Genomic DNA, 24,483 nt, shown 5'->3' on the forward strand with positions numbered 1-24,483 from the left:
CCAAAGAACCAACCAACCACGCTAAATGCACCAAAGAAATCCTTTGCAACATTCATTAAGAAAAACTATGCAGCATTGCCTTCGTCACTGCACCGCCGCCCACCTCAATCGTCCTCGTCACTAACTTGAGTTTGTTTGCGCAAGCATGTGACAAAGGAACGGAATGGAATGTGAAGCAACAAAAAAGGAAATGAGTATAAATACAAATGTGAGCAGTAGGGCAACAAAAAAGGAAATGAGCAAAGTGTCGTAGCAACTCTTTGCAGGCTCATTGTGCTAAATAATAATGTGATGGAATGGAAATGAAGATGCAAATGCGAATTTTGGCAAGTAGACAAAAGAAAGGCTTCGTTCGGTTAAATTATTTTTTGGCTAAGGCACATGGCGTCTGAGCAGCTGGTGTGCGTGTGTAAGCGTACGAAGAGGGCGAATGCCAAAAAGGTTCTCTAACATGATTTTAATGTTGCCAAATGCGCTAAAGAAAAAACCGCAGTGACTGAGATAACAAAGAACAAAAAAACAAACAAAAAACTCCACATATTTTGCGAGAAAACTTTGCCAAAAATACATACAGAAAAGCAAGAGAGAAACGCTTGGCCCGCAGCGCAACGTTTTTCCTGTGGGCAAGGACGAGTGTAGGAAATGACACAATTTGCAATCATTTTTATAGTCCTCCGCCATTCTTTGGTTACTTTGCAAATGTGTGTTAGGGGAATTTATGTGTGGCCACATATGTATGCGCATACATATTCGCATGTTTATGTACTTACAGTGACTCAAATAAGCGTTCAGATGTTGACTTTTTCTTTAAACATTTAAAATTTTTCAAACTTTTTAATCTGAAATTTTAGAATGCTTTTGGGTATGTAAACAAAGTGCTTTCAAACAAGCGTCTAAAAATTCACTTTGATTTTTAATAATTTATTTTCAACGCCGGACTTTTGTGTTTTTTGTTTTTTGTCACACAATAAGTGCAAGTGCGTATTTTGTTGAATGAGAAATTCATGTTTCCATTGAAAATAGTGCAAAACTGCCTACTGAAAAAATTATTTATTTAACCATTTTTTAATACTAAAGATATTTTATTTATCCTCCCATTGCATTTTCTGGCATTTTCTGGGGGTTTTGGCGGACCTATAAAATATAGTTACTATGAAGAAATGGTTTAATAAATAATTGGGTATTGTTGTTGGGATTTTCCTGAAGAGAACCAGAGTTTTCCGATGGAAAAATATTGATTTTCAAGAATTCTATACCATTTCTACGAAAAGTGTTTTTTTCCCATATAGAATACATGGAAAACTTTGAGCACTTTGAGCGACCTCAAACTATTTTTTTTTATAAAAAAAAATAAAATAAATAAAAAATAGGGGTATATTTTTTTTGGTATTGAACAAGCATAAAAATTCCAACTTTACTTTTTCACATACATTTTATGTCCACCCTAATGTACATTCTCTCCCAACACTTGTGTTTTCTTTCCTTGGACGTACTTAAATCTCGATTTCTTAGCTCGAAAATCGAAAACAATTTTCATGATAATCTCATCTAAACTTGTATATACATTTGTAGTATGTATGTATGCACATTAGGATGCATCGCTCGCCATACAAAAAAAAAATACGATACGGCTTTCGCCAAAACGCTCCAGGAAATATATTAAGATTTACGTAAACTGCACGTATTAGTAAATAACTAGTAATTTTTAATCAAAAAAAAAATACTTTAATTCTCATATAAACATTTAAGAGTACCATTAATTTCTTCATGATGTAATGTTCGGATCTAAACTAAATTGGTTCGGGACCACCTCTGAGACCCTACCTTTCCGATAAAAAATAATTTCTTCATGATGCAATAATTGGATCTAAACCAGATTAATATGGGACCTTCTGAGACCCTACCTTTCCGATAAAAAAAGAACTATCGAAATCGGTTGACGTCCAATTTATGCGGCAACAAACATACAAAAATAAAAATAAAAATATTCCGACGAATTGATAACCTTCTTATTTTTTTAAAGTCGGTTAAAAACTATAAAATTAGGTCTAAGAATTACTTTTTTGTAAAAAATCACATGAGAAAGATGTTAAAAACTTATATCAACGGCATCAAAATAATGGAAATTTTTGGAGATATTTTCAAGTCCATCTAGCTCACGTGATACTTAATATTTTTCCGAAAGGTAATGTTTTATTATTCTGGTGGAAGAACTGCCACTTTTTTTGGTGGTGCACCCTACTGTAAATATGTGCATGCTTCAATGTTTTGATTTAACTCGAAAGGTATTGACACGATGTAATAAGCAGAGAAGCATTAAAATGAAAATGTTTCGGCAATGCGAAAAGTGTAGCAAATGTTTGTGTGTAAATTTTTTATGAAGCTATTCCTGAAATTGCTAATAAATTGGAACATTAAAATGTAAGCAAAGTTATGCGCAAAATTGAGGGATTCCGTTAAATAAAAAGTGCGAGCACATAAACATATTACATTTTGAATTTAGCATTGCATATAAATTGAAGTTAGAAATTTATTAATACAAATTGGTTTCATTCGTCAATAAACTTAGAAGTGGAGCAGTTTTCAATCTGTGTGATTAATGTTTTATCTGGGAAATAATGCTACAGTAAAACTTGCTTAAGTTAGATGCTATCTTTCGCAGCTACTCAGGCGGGTTGTGTACTTCAAAGAGGTAAGGAATTGGTTATATAGTGAAAGGAGCAAAAAAATCTGAGGAAGCTAAGCTAGTTGGGCACTTAAGCTAGGTCAAGTAAGCTGATTTTACTGTACTTATGTATTTCACACAAATTTGTGCGCGACTAGTCGAACAGCTTATGATAGAGTTCAGATTAGAAAAATATTGCGCAGAATGGCGAGGAGAGCAAATTCCACAGATCTGTGTCCCATTTCTCCTGATTTTAACATTCAACTCATTGTCATTTTCTTTCCATTGATCTTGTGCTCTACTGTGTTGTGCCGAATTTTGACTAGCCATTGAAATTAAAAAAAGAAAAAAATTCGTGCCATTTAAAAATGGGAAAACGAAACGAGCTTTGTCATTAAAATTTTTTGTCATTTAATGCCCAGTAGAAATACGGCATTAGAGAGCAGATCTAATAAAATTTGCCAGGCAGCTGGGTGATGATTTCATGCCAGGGAGGGGCACTATCACAAACAAGCGTGAGCAAAAACTTGTGCGAGAAATCGAGAAACAGAATGGACCCTTATTATGTCGAATTTCCACTAGGGATTGAAATGAGAAAAACTTTTTGCTATTTAAAAAATGTTATGCGTAAACAGAATTAGTGACTATTATTTTCAATGTAATAAAACGAATAAAGTCTAGTCTCCATTAGCGCAGTTCCGAAAAACGAGATACAACATAACATATTTCTCTTAGTTTTTTTTTTATAAAATTATAGTTTATTAAACATCAATTTTTCAATTTAATTAGAACTCGGTGAAAATTCAAGATATACCAAAAAATTTCATTAAAATCTTCAACTTTTCAATTCGATTTCTTAGAATTTGATTATGCAGTTTTGAAGCCCATAAAAATTTAGTACAATAAGGTGCAAGTTTCAAGTCTAAAAATTACCGCTGATTTTTTTAATTTTTTTGTCAAGGGTGTTTCGCTTTTTTCCATATAACGCATGAACAAAATCTATTTTTATATGTAAGAAAATGCGCGTATATATGTAAAAAAAAAGATTTTGTTCATACATACGTTACATGGAAGAAAATACTCAACACCCGCGACAAACAATTTCTAAAAAATCAACGGTAATTTTAAGGACTTGAAACTTGCACTTTATTATATTGAATGGGCTACAAATAAAATAAAAAGTTTGAAATTTTGGTGTTTGCTTTGAAAGCTTTGAAACTTTTATTTATGTGGTTTCTGTTATAAATTGAAATACATTTTAAACGAAAACTATTAAAGATAAATAAATAAACATAAGTTGCAAACAAGAACATTTTGAATTTTGCTACTATCTTATTGGGCGCAGCTGTATATGTTATATATACTTCTCAATGGTACCTGTATTTTGTATTAGACAGCATTTACTAATTTTTGTGTGTATTTTAAATTTATAGCATTTCTTTTTATGTATTTGGTTGTTTGATGTGCAACAAAGTACTTACTTTTAACCTAACTAAGTATTAATAAACGTACCTAAATAAATCAATGTTGTGTGTATTTGTAATAATAAAAAAGTCGATATTTTTTAATAAATTTCAATACCCATTTTGGAGATATTTTGTGCCCCAATTAAACGAACGAATGCTCGATGTCGTCATAAAAAATAAAAAAAATGTAGAAGGCCATAAAAGCACTTAAATGTTTTTATTTTTGTTTAATATTTTATTTATATTTTTGACATCTACTATACTTTTTAATTTTCCATCTGTTTTTTAAATTATTTGATGTTATAGCTGTTTATTTTAAATGTTTTGAAATTTTTTCCATTTTATTATTTTCTTTAAATTTTTTGTACCTTTTCTTACTTTTTTAATTTTATATTTCTACCATATTTTTATTTATACTATATTTTTTTTACTATATTTTATATTTCTACTATAAATTTTATTTTATTTGTTTTTAAATAAATTTTTAACAACTTTTTAATTTACGTATGCATATTCTCTTTAATTTATTATATTCTTTATTTTTACTTTACTCGATAATATATTAAAATTTGTATTAATCAAAGTTGAGGAAAAAATTTAAAACATTCGAATGTAAATTTTTTTTAAATAATTTTTTTTTAAATAAATTTTTTTTCAAATTAAAACATTTTTTTGTCTGCTGTAATGGAGTTTCGAAATATACTTAGTTAAGTACTTCTCCATAAGTTTTATTAAATCGTAAAGATAAACAACTTGCTCTTGGCTTAAGAAAGTCATGGGCATTTAGTTTTTCAATTTCGAAATTTCTTTTGGTTTTAAATATTTCAAGTTTATATTTCGCTGTTGTTATTTTTTTGCCTTATGTCAATTTATATTTAACAATTTGGTTGAGCTTAAGGCCGTTTTTAATGAAATTTTTTGTGGAAACACCACAAAAATGTTTTACCACAAAAATGCTCATTATAAATGGTTTAGATTTTTTTTATTTATATTTTTATTATTTTTATATTTTTTTTTGTATTTAAATTTGTTATCATTTTGAATTTTTATTCTTAATTCTTTATTATTTAAAATTTTCTGTACTTTATTATTTGTATTTTATTTTGTATTTTATTATTTGTAACCTTTCTATTTGCAATTTTTTACTACTGGTAATTTTTTTGCTATTTTTTTTTATTATTTGTATTTTTTTATTGTTTGTATGTATTTTATTATTTGTAACTTTTTTGTTATTTGTATTTTTTGTTGTTTGTAATTTTTTGTTATTTGTAAGTTTTTTGTTTTTTGTATTTTTTTTTGTTATTTGTATTTTTTTATAATTTGCAGTTTTCTTATTTGTGATTTTTTATTTATTTTTTATTATTTGTGGGTTTTTATTATATTTAATTATGTGGCTGTTGCTATTATTTTCTTCATTTAGTTATTTTTTATTTATTTTTATATTTTCTATAAAGTTTTTGTATATTTTTTCATATACTTTTTATATATTTTGTATGTATTTTTCTTTTTTTTCTTTTTAATTTAACAAACATTTCATTTAATTAATTGATTTTTTTGTGTTTTATTTTTATTTTATTTTTTAATCTTTCTGTTTATTTGTTTTGGTCTTTTCTGTTTATGTTTTTACATTTGTTCTGTTTAAGGTTCTTTTCTGTTTATGTTATTTTTATTTTTTCTATCTTTGCTACACCAAGAATATGATCTATCGTAAAAGTTGCATATTTACCTTAGCCTAACCGTATGTCTGAATGTTGGTTTCTCTGTAACTATCAGCAGCAAAAAAAAAACGAAAATACCCTAATATCCTTTATGTTGTACTCCTAATATGTGTATCTATCTAAATGTGTCACTAGCTTGATTGTATGTATGTATGTATGCTTGGATGTGCCTGCAACTATTCAACTAGCGAAATCAAATTTAATTTTTCTAATTTCTTTCTTCTCTTCTCTTCCTGCCTCCCCTGCAGCCTTTGCTACAACCAACAGCAGATAATTCAAATATGAATGGCTATAGTCGCAAGTCACCATCAAAGCGTCGCTATGAGGGTTCCAAGTATCCAGGTAAGTGTGCACTGCAATATAACTGTATTGGAGCGGAAGTTTTCTCGTTTCCGGCATAGCTTTGATGACTAGTAGCTAGTAAATGCGGTGGGTGGGAAGGAATGGCAGCTGATTTGCAAAAGCCACTTTCAAAGCAGCAATACTCCGATGTTTTGTTGTTGGAAACGATGATTTACCGAGCTTCCGCTTTTCAGGGATAATTAATTTGCTTTTGTATGCAATTCACTATTCTATTCTATCATTTATTTATTTATTTATTTATTTTTGTTTTTTTTTTTTCGTTTCCTGCCAGCCTTGCCAAAGAAGAAGCCACGTACGGGCAAGGAGCGTGTACCGCAACCGAAGAATACCGTCGCCATGCTGAATGAGCTGCGTCATGGTTTGGTTTATAAATTGGAGTCGCAAACTGGGCCGGTGCATGCACCGCTATTCACCATTTCCGTTGAGGTGAGTGGCTGCGTATTTCGTATTTTATTTATTTTTATTGAAAACCGTTTACTTGTTTATTCCCCCCCCCCGCCAACATTTATCAATGCAGCGCTTTTAGTTGTCGAACTTTTTTATTTTGTTCGCACACCCTTTATGTCGTTAGCGTCGAAATGTTTCAATTCTAATGGAATTTGCATGATCGCATTTTGCGCAGTGGCGCAACGGTGGTAGTGTTACGAATTGAGGTGAAGTGGGAGGCGCCTGGCCTGGCGTGCGTGTGCTAGTGTGTGTTACCGAAAATTGTTGGCAATACTTGTTTTTTTTTGCTGCTGAATGAAAACGAGATTTGCTGAAGCATTTGAAGTGTTTGTATGAATTTGCGTACATCGGTTCTATGCATTTGCTTGGTTCAATCCGGTCTTTTGTATCAATATTGCGCTTCGTTTTTTTGTTTGTTTTGTATACTTTTTATTTCACCATTTTTTGATGCTTCCAACTATTAAATTTTTTCGTTTTGCTACACATTTCTGCCAGCGCTAGGTTCTATACTTCGAAATAGTTGGAAATTTCCATCGAATTTTTAGTGAGTTTTTAATGCGTTTTCTTCTTCTTTTCCAGTTGTATATATTTATTTATTTATTTAGAGAAGGGCGGACTTTTTCCATGCGCTTTAAAATTAGTTTACTCAACGGCGATGAATGCGGTTATTTTTTTTTTTATTTAATGGCTAAGTCAATAATAAATTAGTATTTTTTTTATAAACGTTACAGTGTTAAAAGTCAATTTATAACGCAGTATGTAAAAATGCAAGGCAAAAAATACACAAAATTATTTTAGTTTATTGCTCTTTGATAGCACTGGATTCAGCCTGAAAAACACTGGCAGAATCAGGAAGTCGAACGGAGTATTAAATTCGAATATCAGTCGATTCAGTAGAGATATCCCTACGATAGAGCCCATTTTGGAGCCGGCGCTAAAAGAGTTGTGTCGAAACGTTAAAAACGCAGTTTTCTTGCTAGGTTCTCGAATAACTGAATAATGCACATAGTGTTATTAAATTAGCTAATTTTCTTCCGTCTAATGATGTGAGCGTCTATTTTGACATTTTCTTGTCTAGGTTGACCTAGCTATTTTCCACTAAAATACCTCTTCTTCCTCCTAGACTTCATAAACAACCACGGTATACTACTTACGTAGTACTACTCGAAAAAATTTGAAGAATAAAAAAGTAATAAATATCATAAACTGTATAAGGACAACACTGCGAATGCTGTTCTCAGCGATCAATATACAAACAATGTGAATCAATTAAGTGTACTGGATAAGTTTCTTTATAATCGCTAAATTGGTAGACTGGAAGCTGAGCTAAATGAAAGTCCTAAAGCAGTTTGAAATTTTTATTTTTTTATTTATTTTATTTTTTTATTTATTTTATTTTTTTATTTATTTTATTTTTTTATTTATTTTATTTTTTTTAATTTTTATTATATGTGCTTCAAAGGGAAATGCTTTCAGTCTTTGCCTAACACAGTTGAATGCTTTGCTGAGTTCTTCCACCGTGCGACAGTCAATTTTACACACGAAAAAATCAGTATCTTCACAAAACTGGGGGCCAAATATAGATTCGACACATTGTACAAAAATTAGACTTTCTTGATCCCAAAAATTTCTATTTATGTGCATATACAAAGAATTTTTTTTTTATTAAAAACACTTGTTCCCTCTATATAAACTCCTGGCCCCTTTGGTGAAAGGTTGGCTACGCCCTTGTATACGGTCAGTTTGTTCTTTTAAAGCGCATACATGGTTCCAAAATAACGATTCCAGTATCTTCATTTATGTATATTGTAACTATCAATATCTTAAAAAGGGAAGTGTACATTTTTTTTTTATCTAAAACTTATAAAGTTAGAAGGACGAAATTCGAGGATGTGGTAGTTTACGTGTTAGTCCTTGACATATATTTTTTTCAAAAATAAATATTGGAAATTTCCAAGGATATTCACGACATTTCAATACTTATTCGTCGTGGTGCAACAAAAAATTATTATACCCATATTGTTACTCTACAATGCACCAAATCTTTTAATTAATTTTTTTATTCAATCATATCCTGGAAATTTCAAAGTCCTTTAAAAATTAAAAACTCAGTTATACTATATTTGGCCCCAAGTTTTATATTGAATATATTGATTTTTTTGTGTGTTTTAAAGAAATTTGATTTTTGTCGCACGGTGTAATCAAAATAACTCCCACGCTCGCTCGAATTTATCCGAACGCATTGACATTGGTTATCTCTTAATCACTGAATTGGATCTAAGTATTGCTATGTCCACGCTTAAACCTTCGCTAAAATGCGATAGTGATGACCTCTGTGCCTATGTCTGATAGTTTTTTGGGCGTTCTGTAAAAACTAATTGTAAACGCGCCTTTCAAACCCTTTTCACGGCAGATGTTTCGTCCTTCATCAGCCTACATATTGCTATAAAAGGCCAAGTACTCGTCTATATACCATTTGTACAGAGCTCTCGGTATGGGATTTTGATATAGAAATTTCTGTCGAAACAAATTTCTTTTAGTACGGAGTCGAAAAATCCCCGTCTTTCCAACTCTGGTATTTTACCCAAAAGAAGTCACTGTTGCTTAAAGCTTAAACAGACGGCAGCGTTGATTCGGCTTAGCTCGGACTTAATCCGGATCAACTACAGTTAATTCTCGAGTTATACGGATCAACGCTGCCGTCTGTTTGTGCTTTTAGTCACATTCGCTTTATTTAAAAAGTGAAAAAAAATGTAATTAATAATTTTTAGAATATATTTAATTACTTAAGTCCAATTTTATGTTTTTTTTGGTCCTCATAAATTTCACCTTCTTTGTTTTCTCCACATAATAAAATATTTTAACATCAGATATGCATCGCTTTTAACTTATTTGTTATTACCTTAGACTTGTGAGCTGATTGTTGCGGCTGTTAATTAACTTAAGTTGATTTGTTTGGCACTTAAGTAAATTGATAGAATTTTGTTGTGATTCAACCACAAGGTAGCACAAATAACAGCAGCAATGTTTCATGAATAAAATTTCCAATGAATATCCTTAAATTTTAAGAGTAAACAAGTGCGTCATATAGACGTATGTATGGAAAATATCAGCAATTTCTAGTATTAAGCAAAGCAACTGTGAAAATGCCGACTGATGACCGATGCGAGCAATAATTTGCCGGCTACTATACATATGCACGTTTTATATATAAAAACAAATTTTCTCGACGTTGTATAATCATAAAATCCGCTCACAGCAAAGAATCATTTCTGTTCATTGAACACAATAAACATTATTCAACCAGATAATCCTTAGAGTTGACTGCATTTCAAAAGTTATTGTTTCTCATTCATATGCTTCTGCAGAGAGATGAATGTTGATAGGCTTTCAATTTAATGCACATAGTACATATGCTAAGCGCATGCAATGTCCTTGCTACTTGCTGTCTACACTTTATACTAATTAACCTTAATGCCTGGTGCGGTGAAATGCAAATGTTTGTTTTTATGCATCGGTGATGCTCTCAATCTACTGATACTTTTAGTAGCACCACCTTTTTATTTTATGTATTTTATTAGCTTCGATAGCTTTCGATTCTATAAATAACATAAAAATATATCAACATACGTACATACCTGGAAAGAAAAAAACGTTGTGTATTATGATCCCCCAATGTGTCATAAAATGTGGTAATTTTTATTGCTCGCAATAAAATATTTTGTTTCAAGTTTGGGTCATTTGTGAGGCGAAAAAAAAACTTGCTTCATACTACCTTCAATCGGTTTTAAAATTAGTTAGTTTTACAAATTTCTACGAAAATCGAAAATTGCGTAAAAGTGGTTGAAAAAAATGGTTGGAATTATTTATCTTGAACAACTCGCCTCTGTTTCAATAAATATGATACAAAGTTCTTCTAAAAATGTATCATCTGTCATAAGAGTTTACGGTAAAAAGTTGCCCACCCATTTTTTCGAGTGAAATAAACGCAATTTTCGGAGGAGTTTCAACGCGGCCCAGCTCATGAATGCAATTGAATTGTATTGGTAAAGTATTTTGGAAAGCAGCACATTTTCCGTGCTTATCCTAATGCACATATGTACATACATACAAATAAAAAATAAATGTTGAACAAAAATCCATACATTGGCCAAAAGGAGTTCGACGTATCTGAGTGCTCATTTATTATCCATGTCAGCCACAAATGCGCAGTTCTACTTCGTAACACTGATGAATGAAGATACATACATATTCACATAGATATGTACATACCTACATACATATGTACGTAGGAATATACTTAGAAATGTTAAACCAGGTATAGCGCCTGTAAGTATATCAACACTATGTTTTTTTTTGTAATGTTAAATGATAAGAAACACAAACTTTAATATTTCTAAAAAAGTGAAGTTGAATAAAAAATATTTTTTGTTTTTATTTTACTACGTACAATTAGTCCAGCGTTTTATTAATTTTTTATCCCTATAAATCATTAATAATTTTTATCAAGGTCTTCGAAATAAGCGAAACGCATACCACTTAACCATTTCAAAAATAGTCAGAAGGTGGCTAATCGGTAGAATATGTTGGAGCTTAGATTTGAGGTTATGGATTTTCGCCATGAGCACAGGAAATTCACGTTTTCCTTTGAAAATTCCCTTTTTTATTTGAAATTCACGTTATTCTTCGAAATTCACGTTTTTTTCGAAATTCGCGTTTTCCTTCGAAATTCACGTTTTTCTTCGAAATTCACGTTATTCTTCGAAATTTACGTTTTTCATTGAAATTTACGTTTTTCTTTGAAATTTGCGTTTTTCTTCAAAATTTACGTGTTTCGTCGAAATTCACGTTTTTCTTCGAAATTCACGTTTTTCTTCGAAATTCACGGTTTTCTTCGAAATTCACGTTTTTCTTCGAAATTCACGTTTTTCTTCGAAATTCAAGTTTTTCTTCGAAATTTACGTTTTTCATTGAAATTTACGTTTTTCATTGAAATTTACGTTTTTCTTCGAACTTCATGTTTTTCTTCGAAATTCGCGATTTCCTTCGAAATTCGCGTTTTACTTCGAAATTCACGTGTTTCTTCGAAATTTACGTTTTTCTTCGAAAATTACGGTTTTCTTTGAAATTCACGTTTTTCTTTGAAATTCACGTTTTTCTTCGAAATTCACGTTTTTCTTCGAAAATCACGTTTTTCTTCGAAATTCACGTTTTCTTCGAAATTCACGTTTTTCTTCAAAATAGAGCTTGTCCAACAAAACTACCAGCATTCAGAAGGAGAAGATCCTCCTTCCCTCCAGCTCCTCGTAAATGAACGTTAATTAATGCGCATTTGCATATTTATGTATGTCACATCCTTAAATGAAATAAAAATTTCATGCTTGTAATGTTCTTATTTCTTGCAAATTTCTCATATGTATATGGGGTATTCCATCGTCACGGGTGGGACATTTGTACAGCAAAAATAGTTTTTCTTTTTTAATTTAAGTATAAAGTACTAAGCAATTCTACATTTTGATAAAGCTACACCTAGTTCACTAATATACGAGTTATTACCAAATGAGAAAAATATTCCAACTTGATTTTATATTGGAAAATTCTGAGCTGTTTCTTCCGTCACGGGTAGGACAAAGAAAAGACACTGCTTTTTGGAGAACATATATTTTAAGGAAAGTCTGTGAATTTACTTAACATTTCTATCTGGATTAGATGTTTTACTATACAGAAAAGAACCAGCAATCCCAACAAAGCACAAACCATAATAAGAATTATTTGTTTATTATTAAAAAATTCAAAATTCTCCTGTCACGGGTGGGACAACTTTTGTCACGGGTGGGACACGTACGATTTTCTTCATGAAAGGAAGCTTCTAGTGAGATCCATATCAAAGAGATTAGGTATGATAAATGTTAGAGGTCAAATACAAGATCAATTGACCTACTTTTATGACAGTGGAGTCATTGTAAGACGCACGATATACTGCTGACCCCAGGATCTATTTTAGGGGCAATAGTTATACCAAACGAAAGCTAGAAGTCGCCAGATTGATGTATTAAAATGCATGGAAGAAAGGATTATTTGCAAACGCATGAAATTTTATATGCATTTTCCTAATGCACTTCTGCACGGTGCATTTGATTGCAACGAAATTTCGAATGTGCCTTAATGATTTTCAAGTTTGTTTAGAATAGCTATGTATGTCTGACTAATACTAACTACAGGCTAAACATGTATATCGACTACTGTTATCACGTCGATAGAGATGTCTAACCTGCTGTTAGTGTTGACCAGACATTGAGTAACCGGCTTAAGAGTGGCTCGAGTTGAGTTATTGTTGGAAACTGATTTCATGGACAAATCATGCTCAAATTTAGCTATTCCTTAAAACCATAGAACGTCAGAAAAGATCTTGTGTATCGATGTCTAATCCGAAAAGTTATCTGCATTAGAATACTTGTAAGCAGATACATATGTATATCTTTGTCACTTAAAGGCTATTTATTGGATTGAATTTATAAGTTTCGCGAACTTCTAGATTTTCTTGGTTGGAACTTTTCAGGTAATTGTTAATATTGACTTTTAATTGTTGTTAAGCAACCCTCATCATAGAATTCTCTGGCGTCTCTAAGATAGTAATGCTTATCTTGACTTTTCGAGCTGGCCACGCGAAATTTTTTACTACATCGCTTAGCCCACCAACAGTATTATGGTGTTTAGTCAACCTGTACTTCAGAGTTTTGTGGCATTAAACATAGGTTTGAAACGTTAAACTTATTTTTTTATTGTTAGGCATCATTAGAAAAAAATTATAAATGATTGTCACGGGCGGGACACGATAAAACGTTTCAAAATCTCTTAAGTAGGTACTTATAATATAATAAAAGAAATGAAATAGGGCTGCTTAGTATAAACACACTCTAGTTATGAAATTATAGAAAACTCCCTAAAGTAGTAACTAAGCAATACGAAGTTTAAAACTTTTTAGTCACGGGTTGGACATGCTAAACCGTAGTGATTTTATCCTATTATATAATTTAAATGCCTATTTTTCTTCAATGCCATATTGCTTCTTCGGGGCGCAGAAAGATCGAGACATTTATTCCCCCCTTCAAAAAAATAATAACTTTGTGAATACTTGATTTTGCAGAGCCTTCTATATTAAAATATGTTGTCGTATTCAACTACTTTTCTTATGTTGAAGTTTTGAGTGTATTTACAGTGTAATAAAATAATATAACTAAATTTTTTTTCGAAAAAACGTTAATTTCAGGTATTGAGGATTGATTCATCAAGCATTCCATGTTCAATAAGCTACTCTACAATTGGACACAAAGTTTCACTTACTCATGGAATACCCCATATTGATCAGGGAGCATTAAGAGCCTTCGACTAATGTACTACGGCAATTTGTAGGCAGTTTCATAGTTATCGATGAATTGGTATTGATAAATTGGTATCGAAAAATTTATATCGATAAATGGATATCGATACATTGGTATCAATAAGTTGTTATCGATAAATTGGTATCAATAAATTGATATCGATAAATTGGTATCAATAAACTCATGTCGATAAATTGATGTCTATAAAAACACATATCTATAAACCATAGCTATAAAAAACAGAGGGTCAAGATACACATAAACATCAAGAATTGGACTACAATTTCTACATAAACTCCTGCCAGAAATGTACCCCTTTATTTAATGTATACTTATTTTTAGCTGTACCAAACTCTTATGGCTCAGTTATGCATACTTGGCATTGCATGAAAGTTGTCACATAAAGAATGTGTTAAATGAGCTTTACGTGTAAGCGGCTACCCAACGCACAGCATTACATATGTAGAAGTCGGTTGGTTTCTACGTAAAAATGACGTGCAAAGTATGAATAACTGAGCTATTAGCTATCCATGCTACAATGTGCCGCCATATGCTAACTAAAAATATATGTAATTGTCCTCAATAAATGCACTCCCCATACAGACTCATTAATCAAGTTTCGAATGAACGAAAAACTTAATTCAAAATTTGGCAAACGCAGCGCGAAATAAAAGCTCAAATAAATTGTTAAGCTTCATTGAAAATGTCGGTGCAAATATACGTTTTTCTATTAGAGCATATACGATATCGCCAATAAATATACAAATAGCAGCTAATGCAAAAAGGGATGCAAAAATTTGCAAGCACAATAAACATACATATGAACATTAGACTGCATCACCAAAAAAAGTTGCGGTTTTCCGGCGGGATTACAAAATTTATTATATTTTAAGACGTTCACCAAAATATTTGGGAAAAATGTTAAGATTTAAGTGAGCTGGACGGATTTTTGGAGGTATTTTGAAATTGGTCCAGCTCACTTAAATCTTAATATTTTTTCGAAATATTTTGGCGGACGTCTTAAAATATAATAGATTTTATAATTCCAATGGAAAAATAGTACCGATTTTTTTGTATGGGGGGTGATGCAGTCTAATGTACATACATATGCGTTTATTTGTTTGTTTTTATTTTAAATTCTTGCAACAGCTAATTCAGACATGAAGCGAATGATTTTTGATCATAATTCACTTAAAATGTGCACAACACCTGCAGTTGTCAATTGATATTAGAGCAGCAGAGCACAACAGTGAACAAAAATCATAGTCGCCACTCATTTGTATTTAAAATTGCATTAGAGCTTTGCTCCGAAATGAATATGCAAATAAAGTGCAAAGGCACTCAAAGGCTCGGTCGCCTGCCTGCTGATAGTGTTGCCGCAAGTGAATTATGTTGCCACTTATGATTATTCATGTAAATAAGGGCGTTCATATGCCCATAAGTATGCGTTGGTTGTTTTTTCGGCTATTTATGTACATAAATACATACACACACTTAAACACATATGTATTTGGCACGTTGTTGTGCAAAGAGAAACATTTAATTTATAGTCCACATTTGCATTTGTAACACCAATTGGCTCAACGAATCGCCAACTCATTTGCGCCGCTTTTAATTGATTGCCATTCGCACACGCCCATCGAGAATTCGCCAGCTGTTACCTACCATAAGTATGTGAAGGAGATAGGCTCGCGTGCAATCTGCGTACGTTGCTTTCTTCTGGTGCGGTCCAAAGACCCAAAAAACAGAGTGGTAGTTGACGATCCACTCTCTTCTCATCCCGCTTGGAAAACGAGGATGCTACAGAGTATTTTGCCTGTAATTGTAGACTAGACACGCTTATGTAGGTCAGATGCAAAGCCATAAACAAATTCCATCCTCCCAACCGATTTTCATTGGAAATATTGTATTAAAAACATATACAAATATTAACAATTTAACTCATTAGCCATCGGAAAAGAATTTAAAATGTATCGTAAAACTATTTTTGTAACCAAATAGTTACAGAAAAAGCTTTAATTTCGCTTGATTCCAATTTAAAGTCATTTTTCCTACCATGCATACAGTGACTGAAACAAATGACCACTTGTTGGTTTTTTAAATATTCGTAATATTTTTCCAGCTAAATTTTGTTTTTGTTTTTATTCAACAAATTTTCATCAAAATTTCAATTTTTTATTTTTTAATATTTTTATTGAGCTTTGTACCACGATTTTTTAGCCGTTTGAAACTTTGAAAATTGCATGGGCTATAAAACTGCATACCCAAAAATTTTCTAAAAATTCAGAATAAAAAGTTAAAATTTTGATGAAAACTTGTGGAATTTTCCTAAGTTTTGTATAAAGTTTGATGCTGTGATTTACACGGTTTTGGTTAAAGCTTAGACGTTATTTTTATATATAAATTACAAAAAATTTTGCTCGAAAAACATTAAGAATATTTGAAGAAAATCAACACGGGGTCATTTGTTTGAGTCACTGTATGTACCTACCGCCGAATTAATAGAAATTTTCATTTTTGTGTTTTGTATTTCGGCAATCATGAATGAAAACGCAATAAATTTCCAAGAATGTTTTGCCACGTTCAGTACAAAGCGCAGCGAAAACATTTTCGTTTCCTGCTGCCTGCCACAATGTCTTCGTAGTTGTTGTGCCTACATTTTTTGTTTGCTTAACTCCAGCAGTACCAGTTAAACTATATGTACATGGAGATTTGTTTTTGGTACGAGTTTGTTTTGCAGTTTGCTCTTGGCGTGCGTGCGAATTCTATGAGTTGAACAGGTGATGTTCACCGCATACATTTGCTCGCGGCGTTAAATGCATAGAAACTACCAAAACACGCAGGATAGTGCAATGAATTTTTGGCCAGGCAACAATGCCAAATTTGTGTCAGCTGGAATGGAAGGCGTTGTGTGTGTGTGTGTGTGCCTTTATGTATGCTAAAATTCATATTTATTCTGGTATTTTGTTGGTTCATATGGAAATGAGCAAAACACGCAATGTAGTCGCTAGCAATTTTTTGCTGTGGGAATGTTTGTAGCCAATGCAATCAGTGACATGGCAGCGGCAATAAGTTTCTACGCACGTCAGTTGTCTAATGGTTTGGGCCATCATGTCGGTGTGGTGATTTTGTGTAGGTTTTTTTGTTCTAAAATCGGTTATTCATGTTATTGCTTGCTTCTATTGTTATCCTTACTATTGTTTTCTGTTTGTTTATGCTGTATGATTTCGTGTGACATGCGCTCTAATTAGATATTGTATGTATAATGTATTTGCATAGCATGAATTTATTTAGTCTAGATACTACTTTTTAACAATTAAAAAAATAAAAATAAATAAATATACATACATATATGTATATTTGCGATTTAAGAATGAAGAAGGGGGCTTTATAGGCAACATAGTAATAATAATAGATTAGCGCTTACACATATGTTAGTGTTTGGCCGAGCTCCTCCTCCGATTTGTGGCGTGCGCCTTGATGTTGTCACACAAAGCGTAGGGACCTACAGTTTTACGCCGACGGCGATTGAATTTTTATGAGGAGCTGGTTTTCAGCGCCGAAATACACTCGGAGGTTTGCCATTACCTGTCGAGGGGCGAGCGCTGTTAAGACCTTTAAAACCTGTTAAAAACCTTTTTTCTATATTTTTTGCGATGTTGCTTTGACCAGGGCTTGAACCCAGGCTTCGCGGAGCGGAAGCGCGCACTGCTTACCACTACACTACAGCGGCCGACAGGGGAAAATCAGCAGACATTTTATAAACGCTGTAATGTTCACAATCTCTTGCCGAATGATATTAATAACACAGGCCAACAAAAATAGAATAAAATTTTGTTCCAATTTTTGGATGTTAAAGCTATTATTGACAGCCTTTTTGCTGGTTACGAATCCGTAAGTATAAAGGTTCCATCAGCTCCAGATTTTGAGAAAAACGAGGCCAAATTGTCAAAAAGTCACTTTTTTGCAATATTTGAGAAGCTCTAGCAAATAAACAAACACTTACGCTTAAATTAAGGCTTGAACTTTCAACAACAATCCCTGCAAATACCATCCCTGCTACTACCTTTGATACTAAGGTCACTTAATGCATAAACAGACGGCAGCGTTGATCCGGATCAACTCGGGTATTAACTGCAGTTGATCCGGATTAAGTCCGAGTTAATCCGGATCAACCCTGCCGTCTGTTTAAGCTTTTATAGTCATTTATTTGATGACGATAATTTGATGCCAGGGCGATCAAAGAAATCAACACTTCTTCATTACTTCGTGGACAGTAGGCCGGAGTGAATCGTATTCGTCGACTACAATTTTAAATTGGTCAGCAGTGCGCCGTTGGGCTTGTGAGAATAAATCTACCGTTCTCCCCGCTTTACTCTGCTTGATGCTCTCACCGCTTATAACAGCTTCAATATAATCACACCTTTATCTTACTACTTGAACCAATGCTCAGGTGCGCACTCCCAAGTTTACTTTCCTTTGCTGAAATTGAAACTTAGTTGACTTAAGTACATAAATGAATATTTGAAGTAATTATTGAAGCGCAACATTTCCAAGTGAGTTAATAAATTATGCGCATTTATTTCTTCAATTTATGTTTCAGCTTTTTATTTTTGAAACTATTTTCATTCCTTTTTTGACAGGCCAATTTGTTTTCATTAGAAGCTTAATTTATTCTACAATTTTGGCACATAATTGGCTACCTAGCAAATACTTGTACTAAATAAATGCAAAATATAAGAAAACCACTGTAGATTTAATTAAAAACTCACCGTCCATTGCCGCTAGGGGCTCTCTTCACCTTTCACTAAGCAGCTACATTCAAAAAAAAAAACAAAAAAAAATGGCGCTATTTGACACTCTTATCACACTGGCAGTTCATAGTTTCTGCTTTTGCCCACGCAATGGAATTAAGTAGTTGGCCAAAAACACCCCATTTTGCTGTCGCCAAGCGAGAGTTATTACAAGCAATTAAATTCTGCATCAACGGCAACCGGCAGCAGCAAATTTGCAATGGAAATAAATGAATTTAATGCTATGCATTGCAGTGGTTGCGGTTTCAAAAATTAATGTGGCAAAAAAATAGAAGCATATTCACACACACACACACACACACATACATACATAAAACTGCAAGTGCAAACTTACATAAATAAATTGTAGTGTGGGCGTGTAGTAGGGTATGTGTTACATATTTGGTCAGCTACTGCCAGTGGAGCGCGTCAAATTACGCAGGATAAATGGTGTGCAAAACCCATTGGCAACGACGAGTGCGAGTGGGAGGAGTTGGATGGTGCGCGGAAATGCATAGAATTTTTGAGTGTTATCGAGTATTCGTCGGTGTGCAGAAAAGTTTTATGTAGCGAATGTTGTTGTTGTGCTAATCATATTAGAACTAAATAATTGAGATTTGAAAACGAATTTGTGGAGTAAATATTGAGAGAGGATAAAATTAGATTTATATAGAATTTGTTGAAAAAAATACAACAAAGAAATTTTAATGAAAATCAATTGCCAACAATCTATTCGAACTTTCATGATACGACTAATACAGCGCTCCAAACGTGACGACTTTGTGAACGATAGGCTGCGCCTCTTAGGATTCTCGTAAGAAAGTTAAGGTTCCTTTCGAAGAGCCACAGCCACCTTCGCTACAATCTGCGGGTATGTATGTATGTATGCAGATTAGTACACCTACTGTTAGTAGTCTTAGAGTTCTGTTCCCAAAGTCTTGCCTTCGATCCTTGTCTAGTCCGTTTCTTCATTTCCCGAAAGATTGTATGCACAGTCGACATTGCCGATCCCGTCGACGACTGAGCGGAAGATCGACCTATCTCGGCAGCCGGTCCGAAAACGCCTTGTCTCAGAAAATGGCTCAAGAATGCTCTACTTCAAAATTTGGTTGAAGAACGCTCTATTTCTGAATTTGATTGAAAAACGCCTTATCTCAACTGAAAATGTATTGGAAATATGTTGATATAGGACGTTTTTGAACCGGCTGCCGAGATAGGTCGATATTCCACTCAGCCGCCGTGGTCTGTTTAGGTTGAAAAATAGTTCAGTGGACTGTATGTCTGTAAGCTTCCTTCAATGAGTGTGGCTAGGACAAACATCAGATCCTGTACCGTTTTCGATTCTTCTGTGAACATTGAAGTCTTTACGCTGCCATGTCGATATTCATGATTTGATAGCCTCAGCCTCTCTGTTCCACACTGACTGTTAAATAGATACTCTAAGCCCAATGTACTACCGACCCAGGAGATAGTCAACATAGTATATACATAACTATTCGGGCACTATAGCGAATTCCTTGCTGAAACTCTCGAGAGTAATAGTGTTTTGTGAAGACCCATGAGACTTTCCAAACTCTTAACCCTATATCTAATAATATTCTTAAAAAATATGTTTTTTTATCGCCTGACTCCGTTTCTACTACAACTAGCGACCCAGGACTGCAGCTACGGCGATGGCAAAGAAACATGGTTAGTATTACAGGGTTAATTAGAAACGATGATACACTACTTTTGTTGTTGTAGGAACAACCTAATTCCTAAGTCCACTAGTCTATCTGGGAAAGGCTGATATAGCCGAAAATATGTTAGGTATGTTGGGTATGTCGGGGTGGAGTCTGGATGCTACAGTAATCAGATCCTAGAAGTGCCAGAGTTATACAGGTATCTCGAAGGAGCTAGAGCTTTTATTCTGCGTTGGGTGTAGGTTGAACTCCTATGGTAGCATTCACCGGAGGGGAGTTGGCAAAGGTTGTCTCTTGGGGAATGTCGTTCATGACCTGTCTGTATAACGTCGGGTCTAGTAGTTGGGCGATGGTTAAGGCTCCTTGCAGCAAGGAGCGAGTAAGATCACAGATATAGCCGTTTGCTCTCAAGCACAGAACAACAAAGCCATTGCGGGACGTCGATATCGAGCAAGCGTCAGCCGTAAGAGATCATTGAAAGGCCCAACTAAGAAAGCTCCAAGATGCATAAGTTAAACAGTGGTGGGAAGAGGTCACCACCCTGCAAGTCCTCGTGTTTAATTTTTCTTTTTTTTTAAGTTTTTTTTTTCTCTCCGCTGTAGCTGTGTTTGTACCCAAGGGAGGAACTGATTCTGTAAACTACCATCCAACAAAACAGCTTGAGTGCGAACATTTATAGGTTTGTGCAAATATAATAGACTACACTACTTTGGATTCTGTAAAAATTTCGTCCACTGGACTGCCTTTGGCTGTGTTGCCGAGGAGTTCGCCGTGTCATTCAGGTTATCATATCCAACAAGGTGGACGTTCATTCGAAGTTACCCATTTTTAAGGCTACTCTTCGTGAGACCTTCTACTAGCTTTTCCAGCAAGCTGAAATAAGCAGGACACTTGTAGAGAATCTTCTCAATCGCTAACCTTCTATGGTTCATACGAGGTATCGAAATACTTGGACTAAAAAAATAAAGCAAAAATAATTTAAGAAACTTAATTTAACCATAATTCCATCCATTCAATTTCAGCCTTGTTGGCTGAAATCGCAAAAATAAAAAAAAATAAAAGTTTTACTAATTTTTACCTGACAAGCACTTCAACATTAAAAAGTTTTCAAAACAAATATTTGTGGCCTGCATTTATTTTAGTTGCACTTCAGTGAACACACACGTACGCATGCAAATACGTACACACACAAGTGCTTTATCTACATTAGGATGGTTCCGCGTACAAAATAATTACATCCACAAAAATTTTAACATTAAAAAACATTTTAGGGTGCTGCCAGGATTTGAAAGAATTTAATTTTTTCCGACCACAAAAATTCGACACAATTTTGACTTTGACCAGCTATAACTTGTTGTTTATGAATTTTTATGAATAAGTTTCAAGAGTATGTCAAATTTATCAGATTTAAAGTCAAGATTCTTTCAAAATCTCGCGATTAAAAAAATAATTTTTTTTTAAACCTGGATAGCGACTCATAAAAATTTGTTCAAAATTGTGAAAATTATGTGGATGTCTTTATTTTGTACGTAGAACCAAATGAAGTGGTGCCCTATAAAAATATAGATGCTGATATATGTATTAAGGACCACCCTGATGTACATACATAGAGTATACAGAGGCGCAAAGTGAAACTGCATTCACGCTGCCTTGGGCACATTTCAAAGTAAGCAATAACTGCAACTAAAATTTGTTTAGATGCAAATGTTGACGTCGAGTACACTAATAACTTTTAGTACAAAAACAAATAGAAAAGAATAGAAATACAAAGGTTATTTGCTATGTTTGTTGTATACATAAATGTATTTTATATGTTTTTTTTTTAAATATATATTTTTTCGTTTTGTGCTGCCACCGTGAGTAGCGCCACTCGTCACTCACTCACTCACTCGTCGTTTGAGTGGACATCCGCCCCATGAAAACTTAGGTAGGCTCACCAAATACATAACTTGTCACAGTGGCAATCAAAACCCGCTGAAGGATCACACACACACACACACACGTCGCTCCCCATCTTCCTCCCTCCGCAGCCATATCCACACATCCACTGCAATTCATTGTGTGAATAGTTGCAGTATTATTGCAGTGCTGCCATCCGCTTGCGCCTGCGCTTCCTCTGCTCTTGGCTGCGGCTGCTGCTGCTGTTCGCTCGTATAATGCATTTCATATCCTTTTATGCTCTGAAATGCAAATGTCAGCTTCCGTTGTTGCATGAATCACTTCAATCAAGGTTGTACACAGACCGAGAACACCCTTCTCCCTTTCGTCCACTCAATCCTTCCCTTCACTTGATTTTCATATGTATAAAATGTTTGTTGTTTGCTTTGTTGTTTTCAACTTACCTGCGGCTGACTTTGGTGGCATGTAGATACATTCATTACGTACATACCAGATATGTGTGCGTGTGTGCGTGTGCCACCCACATACTGCCACTTTTATACATACAATTTCACTTATTGTGTATTGCATAGGTAACAAAAACAGCAAAAACAGGTTTAAGATTCAACTCGAGTACTACGCGTGAGTTGTAATATATATTGTCTTGGGTACAAGGACATATGTATGTAGGTGTGAGTGCGTTCCGATGTGGGTGGGTGCTATTATACGGGTGTTTGACGCCGCTGCACTGAGCCAAAAATTATGCAAATCCTATCGCAGCGCCATGCATTTACACGTGTAAGTTATGTATTTTTTTCAGCCAGTGACTGCTATTCATACATGAAAAGTACTCGCAGTGAAATGTAGAATGCAAAATATCTAAAGTGAAGTAGATATGTACATTAGGGTGCGAATGGTAAAGTTTGATATCTTTCTTAAGACTTCCGTTAGCAAACTGGACTACTTTGAAACTACCCATGTACCTTTAAATTAATCGAAATCTAAAAACAGGAGGGAGTACTGAGTTTGAATTAAAAAAGCGCAATGCAGTTGAATTAAATATTTTTTTTTGTTAATAAAAATAGAAGGCCAAGTTTGTCTGATATTTTTTTTGAGCAGAAAAATGCCGAAATATCCCATTAATAGAACACTGAGGTTTTCAAATAATCCCAAAAGTCACCAAAAGAACACGAACAAGTCTTTAAAAGTTTCGATAGGTCAAGAAAAACCCAAAATATGCTAAAGTTCCGAAAACTTTCGTAAAGTCCCAAAAAATAAAAAAAAAAGTTTCGAAAGATCTCAACAAAAAAAAATAAAATTAATTAATTAACCTTCGAAAGACACACTGGGGTGTAAGACACCCCACACAATGTTTACTGGGTTGTGGTTTGTTTACTTCTAATATGTGGAAATATACCGTTACCTGTATGATCTTGTACCTTTGAAAAATTCAATAAGACATTTAATTTTAAATTTATTTTATCTAAATATTTCCAGCGTAATATATGCAAAAAAGCTTAAGCTGTGTGTTTTAAAAGCAACCTTTCCATTGGGGTGCAATTTACCCCAGTGTGTCGTTCACGTCAAATAAAAAAGGTGTGTCCTCCGAAGGTTAATAAAATTACAGAATCTCGAAAAGTATCGAAAGTCTTGTAAAGTCTAAAAAAAGTTAATTATCTAAAATAAAATCCAAAAAATAATCAGTATTTATGCTTTTTTAAAAAAAGTCGATAAATATTCGTTATTTTCATTAACATGTTTTCGACAAAAAAAAAATATTATCTTTTGATTTTTATTTTTTCTTAAAAAAAAAAACAAACAGTTAACATTTGACTTTTATTTTTTCAATAAAAAAATAATTGTTAAAATTTTACTTTTATTTTTTTGATCAAAAATAACAGTTTACTTACAACTAATATATAAACAAATATAAGTATAACAAAAATATAAAAAAAAATCTCTCCGCCTGTTATTTTCGATCCCTGTTCAAAAAAATAAAAGTCAATTTCCTTTAAGTCACGAAGAAGGCTTGCTTAGATAAAGCTGTACTTGCTTATTTTTCTAAGGATACCTATGATCCAATCTAGAA

The 24,483-nt window shown here is 33.3% G+C and overlaps 1 protein-coding gene across 3 annotated transcripts in view; it reads left to right on the forward strand.

Moving 5' to 3' along the window:
* Positions 1-24,483, forward strand: part of LOC118733169 (double-stranded RNA-specific editase Adar) — a 180,432-nt gene that overhangs the window by 78,708 nt on the left and 77,241 nt on the right. For all 3 annotated transcript variants that reach the window (XM_036462441.1, XM_036462443.1, XM_036462442.1), the window contains exons 2-3: positions 6,098-6,191; positions 6,484-6,638. In XM_036462441.1, the coding sequence (XP_036318334.1) occupies positions 6,098-6,191; positions 6,484-6,638 (249 nt within the window). The remainder of the gene's footprint in view (positions 1-6,097; positions 6,192-6,483; positions 6,639-24,483) is intronic.

This window comes from Rhagoletis pomonella, unplaced genomic scaffold (genome assembly GCF_013731165.1).
Source record: "Rhagoletis pomonella isolate Grant_MI unplaced genomic scaffold, Rhpom_1.0 Rhpom_scaffold_00002, whole genome shotgun sequence".
NCBI lineage: Eukaryota > Metazoa > Arthropoda > Insecta > Diptera > Tephritidae > Rhagoletis > Rhagoletis pomonella.